This window comes from Notechis scutatus, chromosome 6 (genome assembly GCF_049901735.1).
Source record: "Notechis scutatus isolate UNSWTSFEM ecotype Mainland chromosome 6, rNotScu1.2, whole genome shotgun sequence".
NCBI classification, from domain to species: Eukaryota; Metazoa; Chordata; class Lepidosauria; order Squamata; family Elapidae; genus Notechis; species Notechis scutatus.
In genome coordinates, this window is record NC_142014.1 from 2,811,024 (window position 1) to 2,834,612 (window position 23,589).

At 43.7% G+C, this 23,589-nt stretch overlaps 1 protein-coding gene across 1 annotated transcript in view; it reads right to left on the reverse strand.

Moving 5' to 3' along the window:
* The window catches only part of SEMA3D (semaphorin 3D), a 116,198-nt gene that overhangs the window by 66,276 nt on the left and 26,333 nt on the right, over positions 1-23,589 (reverse strand). Inside the window, exons 2-4 of the mRNA XM_087969183.1 lie at positions 17,773-17,965; positions 8,711-8,871; positions 2,063-2,125 (exon numbers count right to left, since the gene is read on the reverse strand). Of these exons, the coding sequence (XP_087825309.1) occupies positions 2,063-2,125; positions 8,711-8,871; positions 17,773-17,923 (375 nt within the window). The 5' untranslated portion in view covers positions 17,924-17,965. The remainder of the gene's footprint in view (positions 1-2,062; positions 2,126-8,710; positions 8,872-17,772; positions 17,966-23,589) is intronic.

The following is a 23,589-nucleotide window of genomic DNA, read 5'->3' on the forward strand; positions in this document are numbered from 1 at the left end:
GAGGAACTCTGAGAGTTGAAGTCCACAAGTCTTAAAGTTGCCAAGGTTGGAGACCCCTGGTCTAGAAGGGATGCCGAGGCCCAAGGAAAAAAAGGGTTGCTGCAACCCTTATCTGGCTAGGTCTACAAGGGTGAACTAAAACAACATCCATGCAGGAGAGGGGAGGCTGGCTCCACCACTGTTCCTGGGCCTTGAGATGATCTTGAAGTTTCCTGCAGCCTAGGAATCAAATGGCACCTGTAGATGTCAGGGGAAGTTCATCTGGACCATCTGCCATGAGAAGGGATGGAGAGAAAGAGAGAAAGAGAGAAGAAAGCAAGAGAGAAGAGGTGGATGGAGTTTAGACAGGACAGGGAGAGAGCCGCCTTCGGCAGCTGCATCAAACAAATGCATCATAATGAATATTTGCCTACAATTTGCCTATTTTCGACAGCTAGATTGCCCTCAAAGGAGGGACAACCAGCTGGAAAACCAATTTAAGTCATTTATTGTGTGGGAGTCTGGGAAAAGAGCTGGTGGTTGATGTTACTGAAGAGGTTTCAACATTGGCTTTGAAGAGGGACAACATAAGCTGAAAACAAAAGAAGGGGGAAAAAACAGGTGATGTATGAGAAGAAGCAGGTTGCCAAATATCCAATTCCACCTTCCTTTCCCTTCCTTCCTATCTTCCGGACCATCCTAAAATGGCCTCTGGAAGCAAATTACATCTTCATAACATTTCCATTACAACATTCCACGTATTGTAATGTCACTAGGGGATTCATGATGAAAGGGTCTTTTTTCTCTAGCAAAAAGTAACAAATATTCAGAATACCAGATGGAAACATAAAAGAGAAAAGGAGAGTGAAATTAAAGAATAGAAGTTAAAAAAAAAGAAAGCATTCAGATTCCTCTTCATTATGCATTGGTCACGCTGCACCCAAAACCTTGTGTCTAATCGTGGGCATCACATTTTAGGAAGGCCACCAATGAACTGCAGCTTAATCAGAGATTTCATTTCAAAGAACAGAAGGGTTGAAGGCAGTTGGGCTGCAAAGAAGAGAAACCCACAAGAGCCATGATAACTTTGTCTAACGTCTTGTAGAAAGAAGGTAGGACAGAATTATTCCGATTTCTTTTACAGAAGACGAAACAACAACAACATTACAACATTACCTGTGGACTTCAACTCCCAGAATTCCCCAGCCGTTCTTGCTATCTGGGAATTCTGGGAGTTGAAGTCCTCAAGTCTTAAAATTGCCACAGTTGGCCCTCCCTGATTTCAACTGTGACATTCTGATTAGGCATCAAGAAAAAAGTCCTATGATAAAAGCTGTTCAATAATAGATTCCTTCAACAGGTGGTAGCTTCTAATGGGAGCATAAGAAGAGGTTGAATAGTTATTTTTATATCTCCTGGACTAGATGATCTCTAAGACCCTTTTCAAGTTATCCACTCTTAATTCTGTGAAATAATAAATCTCGGAGAGATCAAAGAACACATTCAAGTGGGCTTTCCATGAAAAATGGCAATAATGCTTTTATTTTTCTTCTTCTTCTTCTATCTGATTTTCATTTGGGTGATGGAGCTGCCATGAAATTCTTGGCCAAACCAACATCTGAATGCAGCATCCTCTTTTAGGCCCCGTGGGCATCAGCAGCAAAGGGATTCAAAAACATTGAGAAATGCAGAGAAAATCTTCAGCGGAGCATTAATCCCAACAAAAATGGCTCCTGCTTTGACGGTGGCAACGTTTTTTGACTAATCGTTTTATTTATTGCTGCAGGAGAAATTAATGAGTCTCTTTTCGTGGTGAAGGACGGCAGCCCTTTAAGTGCAGCCAACGAGCCCCTTCTCTGTCTCAGGGTTGGCGCAAACCGGGCTGAGTAAACCATGAGTCAGACAGACATAACCCTCAGAGACAGTGCTATGCCAACCCCACCGTGAGCTCAACAGTTGAGGCTTTGCTAGAGATCAAATAAAAGAGGCGTTAACAACCACATTCATTTCAAGTCCCCCGATTCCCCCAATGTACAGATTGCAATCGTAAGACCAAGCGGGAAAGAAAAAACAATATACTTACATGGGCATCTTTCCCGGCTAGTTTACATAAATCCACTTTTTCCTTTGCTGCGGGCCAAAATATCTGCAATTCATTTAGAAATGGGTCTTAGGATCGGATGATTTTGTTATTCTTGACTTAAATTATATTTATACATTCACTTCTCTATTACATCAGCATCCGAGAACCTCAATGCAAGCATGAGACCATCCATTACTAAACCTCCACCATCCTCTCCGCAGCCCCAGACCTACACTGAGGAAGGGGCTGCCATCAAACATGGACAGGAGCCCCGTTTTCCCTCCACTTCAGCCCCCCCCCCAGCTGAAAGGTGTTGTTTGCCCCCACAGCAATCCCAGGAATAAATAACCATTTTGCATCAATTTCAGGCATGGGCAAGATCTGCACGAGACAATGTTAGTTTTTTTAAAACACTGATCATCATCCTTTCAAAGAACAAGATTTTTCCTGGCTCTCACTGTACTAAAATCCGATGTGAAAGAAGGTAAAGTATTTAACAAGCATTAATCACATTCAATAAAATAAAATATGCAATCAGCAGCTATATTTAAAATTAAAATTCAGATATATTAAAAGTCCCAATAACATTAAAAATGTTTTTGCCTCCTCAAGAAGCATCCATTATCTGGATGTACTATCTATATCTTAAAACATATATAATTGTGGGTAAATAAAATGCATGAATACCTTTAAAAAATTACATTTTGTCTTCCATTTCTTCAGTGTCCTCCTCCCATTCCCCACCCAACGGCCTCGGATTATTATTATTTTCCCTTTTTTTGGGGTGGTGGTAGTTATTTCATTTATTGGATAGTTTAACATAAGGCTTTATTTCTGAGGAAGACTAGGGCTAAGCATACTGTTCCCACATTACATTTGCATTTACATTTGATGCCTGCGTAAGTGCATGCTTTGATAATTAATGATTTCAAAGATAAAGATTAAAAAAAACACTTAGAATAAACTTTGAGATTGACATTCACTTATAACGATACTTATTTGTAAATATATACAACTTCATGGCAAAATCCATACTTAGGCCTACTCAGAGTATGAATGGGGACTGCACCCTAAGGATGTACATTTTGCTATCCCTAGAAAAATTGTGCAAAGTTTATAACTGCCTTTCAATGACATGGATTTTAAATGTTGGCTTTGATTTCAACTGCATGGTTCAGTTGTTATTGTTTATGTTCTGTCTTCTTAGTTTGTTGCAAACTACCTTCAAAGTGATGGGATTCAATTTTTTTTTACTATTAGTTCTGTGGGCATGGCTTAGTGGGCGTGGCAGGGGAAGGTTACTGCAAAATCCCCACTAACCTGCTTTCCTGCTCCATTCTCCTGTGCAGGGCAACCAAAGGAGACCCAGCCAATCAGCCGGGACTCAATGGGAAGCAGAGAAGAGATGGGGTTGGCGGGGCCAGTCAGAGGTACGATTGGCTGGTTCCCTGAATGACTCAAAATTTCTGCTCCCGGTTCTTGGGAACCGGTCAGAACCGGCTGAATCCCACCTCTGTTCAAAGCTGCTATAAACAAAAAGGCTGGGTATAATTGAACTCAGCACACATATTCTGGAGAGAAAGAGAGAGAGAGAGAGGGAGGGAGGGAGGGAGGGAGGGAATTTCCCTGAGAATTTCCCTGAGGATGCACTCCAGCATGAGGCCAAAAGCTTGGAAGAATAATCCTTTAGTCCTTGAGACTGACTCAGATTGGATCCTGGTTTAGCCTTTAGAAACTAAATTCAATGTAAGTCATCACCTTTTAAAAAAATAGTTGAAAGCGCATCAGACAGAAGCAGGTAAGGCTGGCTCTCTTTTGCTCTAGATTTCAGGACAGGGAACAGTAACATTTCGGAAGGCAGATTCTGATTGAGGGAGCCTTTCTAATTCCATGACCAGTCAAGAAGGCTGCCTTCCCCAAGCGGGAATGAGGTGGTCATCTCCCAGGACAAATTAAGGCTGGGCTCAACCATTCCTTCCGACTCTCTGTGCATTCTGTGACTCTAGGAGACGAAGCAGTGGCTCCTTCCACTCACTGCTTGCCACACGTGGCCTTTGACACCAGGAACGGCAGGCAGCTTCAGCCCTCCTCGTGACCCACGGCCATCGGTAAGCTTTCCCTCTGCGGGGCAGAATCCTCCAGATGGAAGGGAAAACACCAGGCGTCCCATAAATCTGGAGCTAATGAGCCACACATGATGGGAGCAGGGAATATTGTCATTGGCGGGTTGATTTACGAGACCTTTTCAAAAGCAAAGCCGGAGAAAGTGAAGGATGGCTCAGAAGGTTCCTGTTGCATTTTTTTTTTTAAAAAAATCATCATCACTGCTTTAATACTGAGATTGCAACCCAACTTAGAAGGGAGACCGCAACTCACACTATGGAGAGTGACATGTTTTCCACACGGAAAACGGGTAGCTCACCTAGTGATGGATTTACCACTGTCCACACGGGTGGAATGAAAATGTCAGACGGCTAAGGAAGAGGAGAATGGAAATCAGATGTGGCTGGGGTTTTTTGGGGGAGGGGGGTGTTGGCTTCAAAGAGCAAGCCATGACTCAGAGAGCAGATTCTCTCTCTCTCTCTCTCTCCCCTCAGGGCTGAGATTCTCCAGCTATCTGTACAGGGGCTGAAATGTGTTTGAAAAATTAAGTTACTGTGTGGCTTGTATGGCTCACTCGTCTTTATTCCTTTTGGCAGGGAATTTCTAGGGGAATAATAAGAATTCAGTACCAATTCTAAGCCATGACAGCCAGAAATGAGAAGGCATCTGGCCAGTACTCTTACTGACTGGTGAATTTTATTAAGAGGCATTAAAGGGTTCATGAGTTCAGCTCACCAAAGGGTTTACTAAACCCTTTTAGAAAAATTGCTAGTTAGAAAAGGTTAGTCAGTAAAATTGCTAGTTACTCAGATTCCTCCTGAATTTTCATAAGTGGTCTTCATGGTTCATGGACGATGAAAAGTATTGCACTGAATTTACTTATTAGGTTTTTATGGCCACCCATATTTCAAATCTGACTCTGGATAGCATACAACAATCGAGTAAAACAAATATATAAAAATGATCAATATAAAAGTATCAAAGGTCATTATTTACATTGAAATAGACAAACCACAAAGAGCAGCAGAGAGTGAAGAGCAATAGTAGTAGTACTTAGACTTATATACCACTTTATAGTGCTTTAAAGCCCTCTCTAAATGGCTTACAGAGTCAGCTTGTTGCCCCCAACAATCTGGGTCCTCATTTTACTGACCTCAGAAGGATGGAAGGATGAGTCAACCTTGAGCTGGTCAAGGTCAAACTCCAGACTACGGGCAGAGTTTGCCTGAAATACCGCACATTAACCATGGTGCCACCAGGGCTCTAAATTGTCCATGGAGCCATTTTAGATTGCCACCGGTGCCCTGGACCCCCAGACCTGGATGACAAAGCCAAACTCTTGAGAGGCTTCCTGGACATTGACAAGGATGGAGCTAACCTCACTTCAGGGAAGTGGAGCCAACGTCCCATAAGGCAGAGAAAGTCCAATGCCTTGAATTTGTCAAGCAGAGGTGGCACCCACAGCATTTAGCCTTCTCTGGGTCAGCTGGCTCAAAATAAGGGAGCTCCATCTATTTATCTCTTTGCCCAGATGTACGGCAATCACACCTGGCCTTCATAGGCCTTTAGTGTTGGTAGCTTGTCAACATTTTGTTGTTCTTCGATAGCAACACATCCCAGCAGAATCAGGCTGAATGTGAATGTCAACTCCACTGTGTCTGGTGTGCTGAAGCCCTATTTACATTCCCGAGTAACAAAACATCTTAGAAAACATACAACAAACACGTCAAGATAAATAAATACTTTAAATGAATCTTCCACACTGTATTTAGGGAGGACTCTTACCAAATTATCCTCTGTCATACTGGTGAAATCACTGAGTTGGAGAGTCATTTTACAGACAAAGTAGAAACTATGAAGACTATCAGGGACACATTGGTGTAACCAGATCTCTGCCCTAATGTTAGGAAGAGGCATAAAAGCCCCAAATCTCAGCATTGCATCATTTAGCTGGGCTTCCCCAGGGAATTGCTCAGGCTGACTGGTTCCTTTTGAAGTGAGCATCTGTTTTCTGGAGATTTATAAGGTACAGCATCATTTATTTATGGGGGGATGCATGCAGATGCATTCCTAGCCAATAAAAAAAATAAATGACTGTATTTATTCAACGATCCCAAATCTCCCACTAGAGCACTCCATTCTCTCGTGTTGTGTTAAAGGCCAGGATTTTTCTGTGTTCCTACTTTGCATCCATCCTTCCTCCTATCACTGCAGGAAAAGCTCTTCGTACAGCCTTCTAATTTATGGGGTTTCCCCCCCACGGAGGGGATTTTGTCCAATGATGATGCAATTTCAAGGCACGTGATGGGCCACCTTCTCCCAAAGGATGCAGTTTCCTCACCTACAGGAAACTCTGAAGCAACCAGGTGGCATCTAGCCAACACAAACCCTGACTGTGTGAACACAGCACAACACACACATTACATTCCGACACTCCTCTGCTACCAGGAAGCATCTTTCAAGCCTGGCGCCTTTCACGTGGTTTTGACGGACATAAAAATTATGGTTGGAGGGACAAAATAGAAAGAATGGGGGAGGGAGGGAGAGTCTTGTCCTGAAAACCAGAAGCATAAATCTACCGTACGTAGAGCTATTTTAAAAGGTAGGCTGGTTGCCAAAAGACCGGAGCACCTACAGGCCTCTCTGAGAACCACTACTTAGGGAAAATAATTTAGAACAGGAGCTCACCTCTAAAATATGCTGCTGCTGTGTTAGTGGCGCATGATAAAGGTCAGGGAGAAACTTATCAGAAACAGACCGGCCCAGCTGCAAAACTGTAAACAGGAGCCCTGAGGCAGCCTGGCTAACCACATCCAAGGAAGAGAAGGCCACAAAGCTTTTGGCAGTCTGAAAATCCTCAGGAAGGATGAATGGGTGTGCTCCTCAACTTGCATTGGGAACCAGAGTCAAACTGTGAAGCAGGTAGCTAGGTTTGACCTTCAGTGTTTCAGCTGGAGTAGAGATGCTACGTAGTACAAACCAAGGTTCTCTACCTAGGGCTCTTCAGATGTGTTGGGGACTATCATTCTTGGACTTCCTAGCCATCCAGGATGGCTGAGAGTTGCATTTCCATCACATCTTGATGTCCAGCCTGGGAGCTCTAGGAGAAGAAGGCTGACAGGTCTTGGAACACCTGTTGGAAGCAGTTCCAGTCCACCCAGACAGATTTCCTGAGGTGGAACACCTGGCTTCCTGGCTTCAGAAAAGAGCCCTGTTATCTTCATGGGATGAACTGCTTCCTTGAAGTGGATCTACCTCACTTCATTACAGTCTAATGCCATGTTTCCCAACCTTTAAGATAAGTGGACTTATACACTCCCAGAACACCTCAGCCAGCATGGCTGGGTCTAATGTCTCAAGAGAAGAGTTACTGATGTTGTTACCTACTTGGGTAATGAAAGGTCTCCAAGCAAAGAACTGGGCTCAGAGAGCACCAAGGACTCCACAGCCCAATGCCTTGTTGGATCCTTTTGGGGACATTGCAGCTCTCTCCGATGCAACAGGGAAAGGGTGAGCTAAACAGGATAAATGACATGTTCTCTGAGAATTGCACACTCATAAACCTGAAGAACCCATCAGAAGCAGACCAAGAAAAAAAAGGATTGTGCTCCAAAATGGACGATTGCATCTTAAATGAGTTTCTTTGAAAGTCTAATCCGAGGGTGATTTGAGCGCACACCTTCCTCTTCCCTCTTTGAGGCACCCTATTTCGAATAGCCAGCCCCACAAAAAAAGGTCTCGTGTTTTTCTTCTTCAATGTATCAATACCTATTCTTCCATGAAATCTCAAAGAAGTATTTGATTAGAGTAAAGTCACTTCGAATTATACCAAATGCATATTGACGTTTTATAGGAAAGCGTTTATCGTTCAGCGCATCTGCTTCCCATCTAACATGCTTGGAAATCCTGACAACAAAGCCAAAGCCATTCTTACCAGAACAAATAAAGACTGTAGCAATAAACCTTCAGTTAGGACTTCAACATCACTGCACATACACAATTTTTGTGCTATTTTTTTTTAAAAAAAACATCCAAGCAAAGAACTAGTTCTAGAAAGGAACTAGAATCAGTTCTGGAACAAAAGAAGAACTGAGCTAAATCAAATGTGATCCATTCCCTCCCCTATTAACCCTAAGAGCCCCAGTGTGTCTTTTGATGACTTTTAACAATAAATCTATCCATCCTTTCTCTTGAAATATGAATGGTTCTGCATGAAGACTGGCCCTGTTTGGATGGAGCTGCCATAATACATGGGGAAAGACAGAGAAAGATGTTACAACTGTTTACATTCTAGCTCCATCGAGGGCAAAAGTCCAGCCAATATTTATGCTATTATATTGCTTTCCTGCTCCAAGGGCTCCGCAGGCTGACAAACTCGGTTTATTAAAAGCAAGCTACGTAACCACAGGTGGTTAGATTATTAAACCCACGTGATGGCACAGGACAGGCGATCCAAGCTTTTCCCGAAATCGGGGAGAGGAAGCAGACTGATTAAGAGGCAGAGCTATTGGTTCTGTAAATACGGACACACAATTATCAACTGACCTTCTTTCCATTTTTGTTTAAGTCGACTAAGCTGAGCAGAAATATGTGGTCCTTAGCGCCGAGCAGGAGGTGACCTCTTTCTTCATCAAGCAGCAGGGTCCGAAAATCCAGCCCCTCCGCCGAGCCCAGGAAGGGGACGCAGCTGTTCGAAAGCAGCAAGTCTGCAAGAGAACGAAGAAAATCCTTGGAACTGAGAAGGCATAAACATGGATCACTGGTGTCGTCTATAAATACAGGCACCCAGCAGGATCTTGATTAAGATAACTCAGTTGAGTTAGCAAAGATCTCTTCCTAGAGACCACAGGCAGAGGAAGGTTAGCACAGCAGGGGTTTTTTTCTCTTTTCATAAGCTCCACGTTTATCAAAACTGAGGTTAGGTCATCTCTGTAAGCATTTGGGACTCTCTAGTTTGGGAAAAAAATGTTCACAAGATATCCAACTTTCCACCTCCAGGCTGCTGCAGTCTTTGGCTAGACCAGGGGTCTTCAAACTTGACAGCTTTAAGAGTTGTGGACTTCAACTCCCAGAATTCCTCCTCCAGTCATGTTAGCTCAGGAATTCTGGGTGTTGGAGTCCACAAGTCCTAAACTTGCCAAGTTTGAAGACCCTTGGGCTAGATAGTCATTTTGACTATTATGATAGAAATGCCTCCACTTTGAACCAAAAAAGTACCAAACTGTGGACTTGAGACTACAAGAATCATCTAGTTTCTCAACCTTGGCAAATTTAAGACGAGTGGACTTCAACTCCCAGAATTCCCCAGCCATTAAAGTCCCCATGGTTGAGAAACACTAATTTAGCCCAATTCCTTATACCGTGCAGAACTAAGGAAGCTGTCCTCCGAGGTGGCTCTCCAGTTCTACTTCTCAGTCTCCAGAGGTGGAAAACCCACAACCTGTGTAAGTGACCCTGTTTAACTCTTGTATAGATCCTGTACAGGAAATAACTTGTATTTGGGGGGGGAAAAGGGGGGGGGATGAAAGGTCCAAGTATCGAAAGGAGCTTGACATATGAACAGAGTTTGAAAAGCTGAATTGTGTAGGGAAGCTGCTAAAAGGGCAAAAGCAATTTTTCAGTACATAGAAGCATAATATATACATAATTGGAACAAATTGTCCCTCTGCCCTGTTCATATTATTATGCCCAATTCTGGGCACTGCAACCTAAAATGATCATTGATAAACTGTAGGAAGTTCAGAAGAAGATCTGAAAAACAAATCCAAGAAGAAATGGCTCAAGGAACGGGCAATGCTTGGCCTGCAGAAGAGAACAGAGGAGATCAAAAGGAGGAAGAAGGGACTTGCTCTCTGTTGGCCCAGCAAGCAGGACCAGAAACAACGGGAAGCAGAATCAGATATTAGATAGCAGGAAGAAATCCCTGCCAGTCAGAGAGGTCAACTAAGGAAAGTGGGGTGCTTTCCTTCACTGGAGCTCTTCAGATTTTCCCAAAGTGCTTTGGAGATCCTGTATTCCATCTTGGGCAGAGCTTCATATTTGATTCCAGGGAGTTGCTTCCAAGCATCATCCATGGGTTTGTTGTGACCCCAGGAAGACACCCGAGGTTGAAGGGATGGTCCATTCCAGAATCACATCTGAAGCCCTCCAACCTAAGAGCCCTCTGGGAGGCTGAGAGCAGCGGTGTTGCCCTATTTATTCGGCCTCCCTGTTTCCGCTGAATTTGCAGTAATGAGCCCTTTGAACTGAAGCCAAACAGGACCGATTCTGAGGACTTTAGACTTCTCCCAAAAGAAAAAAACCACACGCTGCTGCGTAAGGCGTTGCCTGACATGTGGGAAGCCCTGTGCACCGGATAAATAAATGCATCCCCTTGAAATGCCTCCTTCTCTGTCCTAGGACCAGCCTAGCCATCAAGGCAATCAGGAAAGGCACAACACAGCTCCTATTAGGACTGTGAAGACATACTTGAACGTCATATTTTCAAATAAAAATATTATTGACGGGAGGCACAGCTGCGCAAACAGGCCTTTTAAAAACATTGTGGCTCCTATAATGGTTATTTCCCAGATGATGAAATGTTCGTTTGGGCCTTCAAATGGTTGGTGACAGAACAATAAGCCCAGTTCCCAGAACGTAGCCGGTCCAAATAATGAGATTGTAAACATTGGGAATGAAAATGTGTCCAAGCTGAAACAGTGGTCATTGCAAAGGTGACCTTGGGCTGTGGCTTTGCCCAGGTTCCCTTCTCACAACCCGGCTTATCTTACTTCTGCTGCTGCCAAGCCAAGCAAAGTCACCAGGTTACTCAAGCAGTTAAAAATGTACTGGTTTTAAAAGAAAAAGAAAGAAAAGAAAAAAGAACATGGAAATTGTCTACATGCTTAGCTGTTGATCTGAGGCCTGGAAAAGACCCTCCGTTTCCCCTGATCTTAAAATAAAAGTGAAGAATGAAAGTAACTGTGGGTACTTCTCTCGTCACACCAATGTATTAATGTCATCAACACTAAGCATTGAGGGAAGGAAGATAGTTTAGACCGGGGGGGGGGGGGGGGGATAGTATGCAGGGGGGGGGGGGGGGGGGGGGGGGGGCCGGGGGGCGGGCGCGGCGGGGGGGGGGGGGGGGGGGGGGGGGGGGGGGGGGGGGGGGGGGGGGGGGGGGGGGGGGGGGGGGGGGGGGGGGGGGGGGGGGGGGGGGGGGGCGCCCCGCCCGCGGGGGCCCCCCCCCGCCCCGCGGCGGGGCGCGGCGGGGGGCGCGGCCGGCGGCGGGGGCCGCGGGCGGCGCGGGGGGGGGGGGGGGGGGGGGGGGGGGGGGGGGGGGCCCCGGGGGGGGAAAAGGGGGGGGGGGGGGGGGGGGGGGTTTAATTTTTTTTTTGTTTTGAATCAATTTTTCATTTCGTGCGAGGAAAGTGCCCCTGGTTTAGACCATAGTATGCATTAAGTATATACTATTAGTATTAAGTGTGTTAAGCACGGTGGCTGGGGAATTCTGGGAGAATTTTTTTATTCATTCACTTATGAATTTATTTATTGAGTTTATTTGCCATCCATCTTGTAGCAAATGACCCAGCAGAAGCCAAGATGAAGCCCCACCCGCCTTAAAACCACTGAGATTGAGAAACCCTGATCAAGATTCACAAAGGCGGGTTAACTATTATAAGAACTTTCATTTCAATGGGGTGCACGTGGAACGTTTCAAGCGAGAGGCTGCACATGGCCAAGCAACATGGATTGGGGAGTCTTCCTTGCTCTCCAGCCTTGCAACAGCTGAAAGCGCCATGCAGTTCCAGCTCCAGTTCCGTGCAGGATTGTGGCCCAGTCCAGAGCCAGAGCCCCCGGCTGAGCTTTGCCAATTACTCCACTGGGCCCACCTGCTTCTCTTCCCTTTCAGCCACCTGCAAACTCACCGCAGCAGTGATGGAGAAGTGAGCATTGTCCCCCAAACCGTCTTTTATTGAGGGTCCCTCCCCGTTGCAATATGAAGCTGCAAGACCACCACATCTCTAGAGCCAGGTTTTGCAGAAGTGTTCCTCATCCTAATCACATTCTTGCATGTAGTATATTGTCTCGTGAAGCTCAGGGTTACTGAAGAGGAAGGCCTGTCAATGAAGGAAAGTTGACTTCCCTCCAAATGGAAAGTGGATCCTCCTTTATTGCGAGGGAAAGGCGACTGGGGAAGCAACAGGTTTAAGGATGGTCTGCTTTCACCTACTAATCACAGCTCTACCCAGAAAGTAGCACTGAGGATATTGGGGGTAGCAGGATTGCAGCTGCCAACAATTGGAATGGCCTAATGGGTAAAGCATCTGATAAGGACCACGTTCAACTCTACTCTCAGCCACAGGGAGTTCACTGGGGGACTCTAAGCTAGTCCCAATTTCTCAGGCCAACCTACCTCTCAGAATAAACGAGTAACAGGTTGGGAGGGACCTTGGAGGTCTTCCAGTCCAACCCCCTGCTCAGGCAAGAAACCCAATTGCATGTCAGACAAAGGGCTGCTCCAGTGTTGGAGCATCCACAACTTCTGGAGGAAAGAAGTTCCACTGGTTAATCATTCTCACTGTCAGGCAATTCCTCCTTAGTTCTAGGTTGCTTCTCTCCTTGATGAGTTTCCATCCGTTGCTTCTTGACCTGCCTCTGCAGAATTGTTGTTGGGATAAAGTGAAGGGAGACTGCATCTAATCTGCCTTGAGCTTCTGGAAGGCAGGAAGGCAGGAGAGAGACTGAACAAATGAAAGACAGAAGCACGTGAATGTTTAGAGGGCTTACACTCTCATGCCATTCTTCCGCAAAGCTTCCCATGGTGATTGGATAGAGATCCGCTCCAACCACCCAAGCAAAGTAGCTGCGTAGGATGAAGAAAAAAGCTCTTCCTTCCCAGATCAGGCCAACTGGTGGCTTTGCTTCCTAGAACTATGGAGAAATTTCCTGGCAGTGAGAACCATTAACCAGTGGAACATCTTGCCTCCAGAAGGTGTGGCTGCTCCATCCCTGGAAGCTTTTAAGAAGAGACTCTTAAGAAGAAGGTAGAGGGTCTCCTGTCTGAACAGGGGGTCGGACTAGAAGACCTCCAAGGTCCCTTCCAACTCTGTTCTTCGGCTGCGATTGTTTCTCTGGTCCTTCAGAGTCTTCTGTCCCTCTGCAGCACCTGCCTGCACGAACGCTGGCTTGACTCCTTGCATGGAATATAGCCCAGGGGTAGGGAAACGTGGCTCTTTTATCACTGATGGACTTCAACTCCCAGAATTCCTGAGTGAGCCATAAAAGGTTCCCCATCCCTGGCCTACTGGTTTTTCAGTTGTGAGGGAAATCAATGTTTGACTTGAATGGGACTGTTTAATATACAAATGTATATTAATATACATTTATAATATACAAATATACAAGTTTCCCTACCCCTGGTATAGCACATCGCCTCCGACCCTCAGCGCATGGTGCCAAGGCTGGCTGTGTGGCCATTGATGCTTGGAAGAAAGCATTACTTTGTGTGGGTCTACTGTACAGAGAGGACAGAAGAGCTTATTGAAAGACGAGCTCATTCCAACACACAACAGCCGTTCTCAGAGGCGTGTGCCAAGACACTTGGGCCCTGCCAGTTGTGCCTCCTCATACACTCCGAGCGTCCCAAGGACCGGAGAGAATGAGCAACGCAAGGCCCAAGCGCCACCACTTGGCTTCCCACTGTGCAAAAGAACAAATAAAGCGGAAAATGGCTAAATGCCACCCCATTCGGCGCACATAGTCAAATCCAGCCGCTGGCCTTAAGTGGGAAGCCTTTTGCGGATCTGATTCCGTCTTTCTTATCTCTCTTAACTGGAAATGCGACAAACAAGCGGGTTTTAATTCGTAACAGTCACTTCAATCTCTGCTCCCATCTTTTACAACTCTGTTAGCTTTCTAGCTTCCTTGCCATTCAGCCCTGGGGAAAAATATGCAAAAGTTCATTTGAATGGAAGCTCTGGGGCTGCACTATAAAAGAAGAAATGAAACCTTTTATGCCCCTGGCAAATTTCATTGAATGCTGCCTGCTGAGGAGACCCTAGAGATCTTTTGAGTTCCTTACAGTGCAATCTTAGGAATTACCGTAATGGATGATTTGCCCCGTATGCCTGAATAATTCATATTCTCTTTTTCTTTCTCTCGTCGGCTTTTTTTTAAAAAAGGACAAGCCTGGATTTCAGGTTTATCTGAAAACAGATGACCTTACAATTCATCAGCTGCCAGGAAAAAAAAATGGCAGAGATGCTTAAAAGGTACTGTGAGTCAGGATAATTAAATGCAAAGCTTCTATGAATCAATCCAGGAAGGAAGGAGACTTCATCATATTAAGGAAAAGCCAATCTGGAGGGAAATAGTAGAAACAGATCATGATGGAGTTAAGCTTAACATTCGAATGTGACTGCACATTTATCTCTCAGTCCGAAGGGTGCGCTTAAGTCTTGATGGCATCCAAGACCCACATTCCAGAAACAAAATTAAAAATTAAGCTTGATTTAATGTAATCATGAACAAAACACACTCAAAACCATAGACAGGGTGGTAGATTTTAGAAGAAACCTTCCTATTCTATACCTCTTACAATACTAGACAACACAGCATCAACAGTAGAGACCAGAGGTGGGTATTCAGCAGGTTCTGACCAGTTCTGGAGAACCAAAAGCAGAAATTTTGAATACTTTGGAGAACCAGCAAATAACCCCTCTGACTGGAGATTTTACAGTCTCCTTCCCCTGCCATGCCCATCAAGCCATGCCCATAAAACCAGAAGTAAAAAAAATTGAATCCCACCACTGGTAGAGACCTTCAAATTTCTAGGTTCTATAATATCTCAAAACTTAAAATGGATACCTAATATCAAAAAAGCACGACTAAGAATGTTCTTCCTGCATCAACTCAGAAAGCTCAGACTGCCCCAGGAGCTGCTGATCCAGTTCTACAGAGGAATTATTGAGTCTTTCTTTTGCACCTCTATAACGGTCTGGTTTGGTTCTGCAACCAAACAAGACAGGCGCACATAATTAGAACTGCAGAAAAAACAACTGCTCCCAACCTGCCTTCCATTGAAGACCTGTTTACTGCACAAGCCAGAAAGAGGGCTGTGAAAATATCTACAGACCCCTCACATTCAAACAGACCCCTCACTCAAAACAACGCTATGGAGCACTGCACACAAGCACATCTTCTCCCCATGACATCACTCTGCTTAGCAACTAATTCCCATAGATCAACCTGGGCTTTGAGGCATCATTTTTGCCTTCCAACATATATAGCCCTCCTGGATTTATTCAACCTCTACCTCCAATGGGGCTCCAAGGTGGCATTTAGAAAGAGCCAATCTTCTCAGGGAAACAGGGCCAATACGTAGGTAGGTCTAAAGTACAGCTAGCTAGTAGCCCAGGCCAGGGTATATTTTGCTGCAATTGGACTTTTGACTAATCAGCTGGTTTGAAAGTTGCTACTGGCTGCTGCCATCTTGTCACAGAATCCAATTTGCCATCGTGTTTGGTATTTCTCGGTTCTCCCTTTCAGTAGGATGGGAAACTCTATGCATCCTATCATATCATACAAGTCGCTGCCTGGCCATCCTTGCCAAGATGTATAGGAAATCTGTGGGTCAAGTGTAGCCAGACATTCCTGGTGAAAGGAAGCAAAGCCTTGGAGAGAAGAAGGAGAGAAGCCATCCTTCTAGGTTTAAGCTAGCTGTCCTGCTGTCTCCACCACCTCCCTTTCTTTCTCCTTCCAAGCCATGTCCTATCTCATCTCCTGGGACCCAGCCAAGTCCACTGGAGAATGATGGGGCGTATCTCGTGGAGAAATATTTGTTTCCCCTTCCCTCCCTCCCGCTTCCAACGGAGACCCTCTTGCAATTCCAAAAAAACAAAACTCGGGCAAGTTCATAACTGTTTACACTGTCACGAAACCGAGAGGGGTCAGTTCTCAAAGGTTATTCTTAGTTCAGCTGCTGCATAAGCCACTGATGTCACTGAGGGAAGGCTGGGCTGCAGGACGGTGGAAGGGATAATTAACAGAGAGGAAACGCAGAAGACAGAAACACGGCCATCCATATTTAGCATCTAAAATTGGGAGAAAAAGCATCAGAAAAAGTACTTATTATCCACTTAGGCTGAGTCCCTCTGGCATCAGTTCTCCAAGCTTGCAGCTGGGAGTTTCCTTCCAGCCTCTGGAAACCGTGTTGGTGGGGAGATGTTTCATCAAAGCTTTTGACTTCCTTCAGAACAATTGCAATGTCTCAACCAGGGGGGGAAATGCCAATGCTTCTTTGACTAGGAAGGCTGCAGATTCACCCCACCCAAAAAACCAGCAAGGGGCAAAACTGGAAAATGCTTTCTTAATTCAGCCACGGAGTTCACCAGAGAATTCAGGAGCGCATCAGGCCTGCATCCCATTCTCAAAAGAAAGCCACTATTTTGAAGTCTCTTTGTTCAGTACCAAAAGCATAAAGGGACTTAAAGAATTTGCCATCCGCAAGGGAGGATCTCCTATCATTTCGTATGTTTGCGGCTTTTATATTAAACCATTTTGTGCACCTTTCTAAGCTACTGTCTTAGCAGTGTTGATTTTTAATGGCATTTTATTGTGACATTATCAGCGAAGGACTCCTAAAGCCAGTTTCACAAATCTTTAAGTCTATTGCCAGACATTTCTACTCAACCTAAACGAAACAAAACCAAATAAAGATTTGTGTTGAAAAGTGTTGTTTGGTCAAGTAAATTCCATTTTCAGAAGGTCTGGTGACAATTGTGTTGCACACTTTTATTTGATAAGATAAATTATCTTGTACATATCCTGAAAAATGTAATAGGAAAGTCGCTGCCAGAACAAACACCACAAATCCCAACCATGCTGGATCTAACAGCACTTGTTCTGTGCAACATTTTACTCAATGAAACTTTGGTAGTTGACCAGCATAAAATATATAAAAAGACCATTTATACAGCTTTAAATAAATCTATTAGAAAATGTGGGGAGACCTGGCCATTTAGAATTGCCAAGAGCTGGACACAACTGAATGGATAACTTCACCATCAAATAAATCTGTAAGTGTAAAATTGGTAAATTAATACAAATTGATTGAAGTAACCTAATTTAAAATAACCAGCCTTATCCAGATTCAGGACAAGAATAAGGAGGAGGAGGAGGAGGAGGAGGAGGAGGAGGAGGAGGAGGAGGAGGAGGAGGAGGAGGAGGAGGAGGAGGAGGAGGCCTAGAGAGCAGAACAGGCTACCAGGGGTTGGATCACTGGAGCGGATCTGCAGTTCAAACACATCCATGGCTGATCGTATTCGGTCCTGTTCCCCAGTCATTTCAGGGTGCGTTTGCCTTGCTTCTGAACACACCCCGTCTGTTCACACAACCTGCATCTTGTGTGCCCATCTCCCAAAGGCTTCGAGGACACACACAGAACAGAAAATGGACAAACCGTTTGTCTGAAATTGTAAAGGGCCTCCTGATTGTGCAGGAGATTGGACTAGATGACCTCCAAGGTCCCTCCCAATTCTTGTTATTTCTGTTCTGTTAAATAAACATACGTTACATTGAAAAGCCTAAGAAGAGTAAACAGAGGGCGTTAAAAAAAGAACTCTTACCTTTGTAAGACAGTTTAAGTCTTGGCACATGGTGCTTTGAGGTCCCCTCAGCCGAGAAGAGCAGAATCCCCCCCAATAGAAGTAGACATAGAAGTTGTGGCTTGGAAATGCCCGCCCTGTTCATGCCTTCACAATTTTGCCTTCTGTTCATATTGCAGAAAACTTGTCTTCTCTTAGTTCACCCAACAGAGGTCTGTAAAGAGAAATAAAAGATCATCTTTTAGCAAACAGAGCTTGGAAAACGCTTTGGCAGAAGAATAAATTGTTTGAAGGCTACGCATTATATTTTAAAAGCTCAAAATACTTACGATGACCACAAATCAGTGATACCCCCACCCCTCATCAGGGATACATAAATACAGTAGTCTGAGATAAATTGATCCTATTTGAACCAGGTGTAATCACATTTTCAGAGACCCTGAAAAAGCAACTTACAACCTGGTTCCAAAGTTCAGACGGCTGGAATAGTCATCTTCTCAGGATGCACTAACTCCCAAAATGAAGTTCAATTCCAAATTGGACACTTCATCAAATATATCCGTTTCCAGTTGACTGATCTGGACCTACACAGTTCAACTATACGGAAGAAATTGGGGTCTTATGTTTTATGATTACAGTTAGTTGTCGCTGGTAAACGACAGGGGTATTCTGTTTGTCAAAACTTAATGTAAATTAGTAGAAGTATAAAAGACTACTAATTTTTCCCAAAGGAAGAGGTACTGCGGATGTCTGAAAATGCTTTTAAAGTAAGTGTGTGCATTTGTGTACATCCTTGAAGAAACATATCTTCTTCTGCAGAGCATATAAAATTTGGCAAATATAAAATTAGGAATCAAATCTTTGAATTTTGGAAAATATTTTTGCCTCCTTCTGTTGCTCAAGTTATTTCTGGGGTAATTCCTGCGAAGAAGCCATGTCAGTTGAGATGTATCTGAGCAAGAAACGTGTCCCATTTCAGGAGAAACAGATCGAGAGGCCAGGGAATTGAGATAAATGGAAAACAGCTTAAGGAGTTTTGATTATTTTCTGCTCAATTAGCATGGAAGTCAGAGAAAGTGAGATATGATAGGGACTGGTGATGGATATAAAGCACTAGGAGGGTTGAAGGACCCCGAACATCTGGTATTTCCCAAGCAAGCTGTGACATCCTGCAGGCTTCATCAGAAATTCTTTTTTCAGATTCAGGCTTCTTGGAAGGAGAACTCATAAAGAGCTTTGAACCCTGGAACAGTCCTTCTCTCGAGATGTTCTTTCGCCAGGAAGCCAAAAGGATTGAAGAGTTTGTGGCCCCATCCCTTCTCTCCCTCTCTCCCTCTCTCATTCTCTCTTTCTCTCTCTGATTTCCATAAGCTGGCACCTAGGCCTCCCAGGAGGACGGGATTCTCATAAAATAAGATCTCAGCTCTTCAAAAGTGCATTCACTTTCAGATCCATTTAAGTACCATTTCAGACCTTCTTGGATAAGTCCATGGACGTTAGAGACAGTAGGCCAGGATTAGCATCCCACTCCATCTTCAACCCACTGTCAATGACTCACGAGCTCAGACAAACCCTCTGAGTAGGACTTTTTTTGGGTGGGTGGGTAAAGAGAGCTTCCAGTCAGACTTGATTCCTAGTGACACACCCGATGGCATGAGACTTCCGTATTCTCCTCTGAGACCTTGTGAGAATTTAGGGGTTCAGACCCAAGTTCCCGAAGATTTCAGCCACCTCACGTGATAGTTCATGATTTCTCGTCCATGAAAAAAGCTGAAGTGACACTTATTGGCCCAGAGAGAGGAAAAAACATTTTCCCCTCCCTGACATTACTACTTTTTCCAAATCCACTTTAAGATACATAAAGGAAAGAGATAGATTCACTGCATTGATTGAATAAGGGAAGAAAGGTGGGATAATAATCTAAGAAATAAACACATACAATGAAGATTGTTTAGGTGTTCTTCTGACAACTTCATCCCCTGATATTAAGTCGGGGGATCTAGTTTCCACAGAGAGAAAGCACTGTGAGTAGAATGCCTCCCTGTTACTGTATCCTTACCAGTCAGGTAATTTCCCTGCATTCCCAAAAGGGCTTTCTATTTTCCCCTATAATACTTCACCCAAACAACCTGCTTGCAGTCAGACTGACTTCAGAGAGTTCAGCCAGGACTCTGACTCCACAAGGGCCCGGCCGGCTGCCCTTCCCCGGAGGGCCTGCTGCCTCACTCGGATGGAATTTATGATTTTCCAGGCGTGGCTCTTGAGCCTCTGCTGAGAAAACCTGGTGCCTTTTAACCTGAGACCTCAAATCCAAATATTTGATGTACCCCTGGAACTCTCCTGAAGGTAAATTCTGCGACCCAAATTCTCAGGGTTTGGAATGTCGGCCCTTCTCCTGCCCTCCCCTCTTCAATTTGCAAATATCTGGAATTTGAGCATATGTCTTGACAACTTTCTGAAAAGGAAGCCCTGGGCTTATTTAACAGTAGCCAGACATCCTGCATGACTCAGATATAAACCCTCCACCTTAATATGCCTGTTTCGGATCGCAGATTTACAGTAAACTGGCACTCCACATTTCCTGGGTCTTTTGTTTATCTGAATTGAATAGATCTTTTTTTCTAATGCAATTTGCAATTACAGCCGGTTATAATAACTTCTAAATCTAGATCTGGAAAAAGGGTGATCGAAAGGAAGGAATCATGTCAAAGTAGCACACAGAATTCAAAGAATGTCATTTTCAAAATGCAGCTACCTTCCAAGCAAATGAACCGAATGTTTTGTTAGTGTAAATAATGTATAACTAAATCACCGTAAAATATCACCGCAGAACTTCTATCCAAGCAAAACTTTTAAATAAAGTTGACAGAAAATTAAATACTTTGACAACTTCAAAGTAATGCAAGCCAAGCAACGTGTAGAAGCAGGTAAATCTACAGAGTACATTTCATTTGTAGGTTAGTGCCTTCTATATACGTCAGTTTTAACACGCTTTGATTTCCAAATATTCATATAAAATGGTGGAAAGAAACCAATATTGGAAGCTGGTATACTTTATTCACGAATAAGTTACATTATGTCAAATGGAAAATTGTTTATTTCAAAGTTTTCAAACTGTGACATGTTATATGAATCAACATTCACCACAGTTGCAAAATCCAAACATGAAAAGTTTGGAAAATAAAGAAACTACCCAAACAGAGATTTTCAAACTTTCCCCCTTCAAGAAACTCCTTCTACTACACAATGTTGATGAGAAAATGCCCCCCAGCCTGCCTGGCATTTTTTTTAATGTATTAAAAGTTCTGTACAATTCCCCCAAATCCAGTAGATTTTAGTCACTGATAAGCCAACAATGAACCATTCCATTATATGAGGGACTGCAGGGAAATTGTTCCCTTATCTTACATGCCGAAGCCAGCTAGACTTCAACATTGCTCACAACACAAAACAGGCAATTTTTCAGCATTGAAATCCTGTATTTTCTCAAAATCACCTAGATTGGAAGCTACAGGAAGCGAGGCTATGAAAAACCCAGAAGTTGACTTTGTTCCATGGTGTCTTGACATACAATGCTTACACAAACTGATTGATTACAAAAGCTAATGCCCCTTTTTTCCTTCTTCTTGGCATCTGGCCCCAAAATTCAGGAGTTGGGGACATTCTCCAATCTTCCATAATTGGTTTGTTCAGCCATATTTTTACATGAATTAAGAGCACTATAGAATGCCTCTGTGTTCATGGAGAACATTTCCTAACTCAATTGGGAGAATTATGGTTGTGTTGGGAAAGATGATGCTGAGATTCCATTAGATTTGGACCCTCTGTATGGCTTCATTTTGAAGAAACTAGCTCATACTCTAAGCCTAAACTGGTTTTAAGAGATCTAGATATAAAATGACATCTTATTTCCATGTTAGACTTGCCCTTTCCATAATCAAACTTATCTTCAAAGATGCTCTATTTATTTTTCTGCAGGATTCTCAGGTTCCATATATTATGTTCTGTGGTAATCACTGATGGTCGCATTCAGCTCCCTTGTGCCTGTTATTATTTGTGGTAATTGATTCAATAGCAGTGCAACATAATCATTTCACAATGGATAGAAAGTTCAGGTGTTATTTGGCCATTTTTTCTTATTAATTTTGGCTTGGCTACCATCTTCCAAACAGAAGACTGCAATTCTGGAAATGAGACAGCAAAGCAATTAGAACGGTTGGGGAAAGTTTCTGATTATAGTTTCAACAATCTGGTTGTTTTAGTGCAGGAGGAAAAAGATAAAATGAGCTCATTACAGAGGTATATAGAGGCTTTTTAAATGATAGACTCCACTCGAATTAATGATAGAATTAATAGAATTAATGCTGTCTTCTTAAACTGGTGTCCTCCCAGTTTGGATTCCATTTCCAAGAATTCCCAGTTAGCAATGCATCCATTCTGGTAGAGGCTACTTAGGAAAGCTAATATAGCTAGCAGAAATGACACAAGGAGAGGTAATGAATAATGAATAAATATTATTGAATAATCTAATAAATGTGGGTCCTTATTTTTATTTTGGCAAATTGTTCCAATAGAAGAGAATCTTTGTAGCTCAGGGTTGATACATGAGGGGTCCTTGGTGCTCTCTGAGCTTGGTTGCTTCCTTGCAGACGTTTCTTGACCCAACTAGGTAACATCTTCAGTGACAGGAGGGAGTAGAGTTAAAAAGAGTACAACAAAATGTCTGCAAGACAACAACCAAGCTCAGAGAGCACCAAGGATCCACCATTTTGTTTCTCATCAACAGGATCCACTGGGTGGCAAAGCACATTTCCTCTAGCAACATCTCAAAAATAAAGAGCCTATCCACAGCCACTTTGTAACAAGGTTGATTGCTTCATTAGATGTAGATATGCATGTGAATCTCCAGAGTTTGGAAATAAATGCTCCTATTTCAAGGCATGGGGAAATTACTCTTTGAATTTGGAGGGTAGACTCCGTACATTTGGCAAGTGTTTCATACCTCATGTGGCTGCAGACCTATTCAAATCTGGAATGTACCAGTAGGCTCTGTTTCTTAATATCATGCATGAGATGCATTAGCCAAGATTTGTTCCTTGGAACAAATAGAAATCAAACAGAGCCATTCTCTCTCGGCCAAGTATGGAGGCCTGTCAGCAAATCCTTTCCATGTTTTTGCCTGGGATTTTAATAAGGGAAGGAGATTGACAAATATCCACATGCTGTGCATCTTGACTGATGGCCTCTTCATGGAAGATCACAGTACAGCTTTCCTCATTTAGTGAATGCCTTATTTAGTGGCCATTTGCAGTTACAATGGTGATGAAAGAGTAATTTCATCCTCGCATATACAACCTTTGCGGAACTGCAGAGCAAAAGAAAGCTGAAGTGAGATCATGAGCACAGTCGTAGCTTCACTTGGTGACTGCTTCGCTTAAAGACCAAGTTGCCTGTCCCAATTGTAGTCACCAAATGAGAAGAACCTGTAATCCCTCTTTTGTCAAGGTCAGCTTGGAGAAACTGCATGCACATTAGGTTGCGATATTACAGAAAGTACCAAAAAAACAACAACAACTAACCACCCTGTGTAGAGAGAACAACAACAACGTTGGAAGAGAAACGCAATATTAAACCAGTTTTCTTCCACAGAGTTTTTGTTCAGGTTATTAATAAACACCCAGCAAATAAGCCTCAATATCTCTGCAAGTATTGGGAAGAACCTCTTAGGCCCATCTGTGTTTTTCTGGAACCTGGGCCAAATTCCTCCCGTGATAACTTTGTTTTCATCCTGACTTGGCGAGGGGCCATAGGGAAATGGGTCCCTGCCTTCCAGGCTCC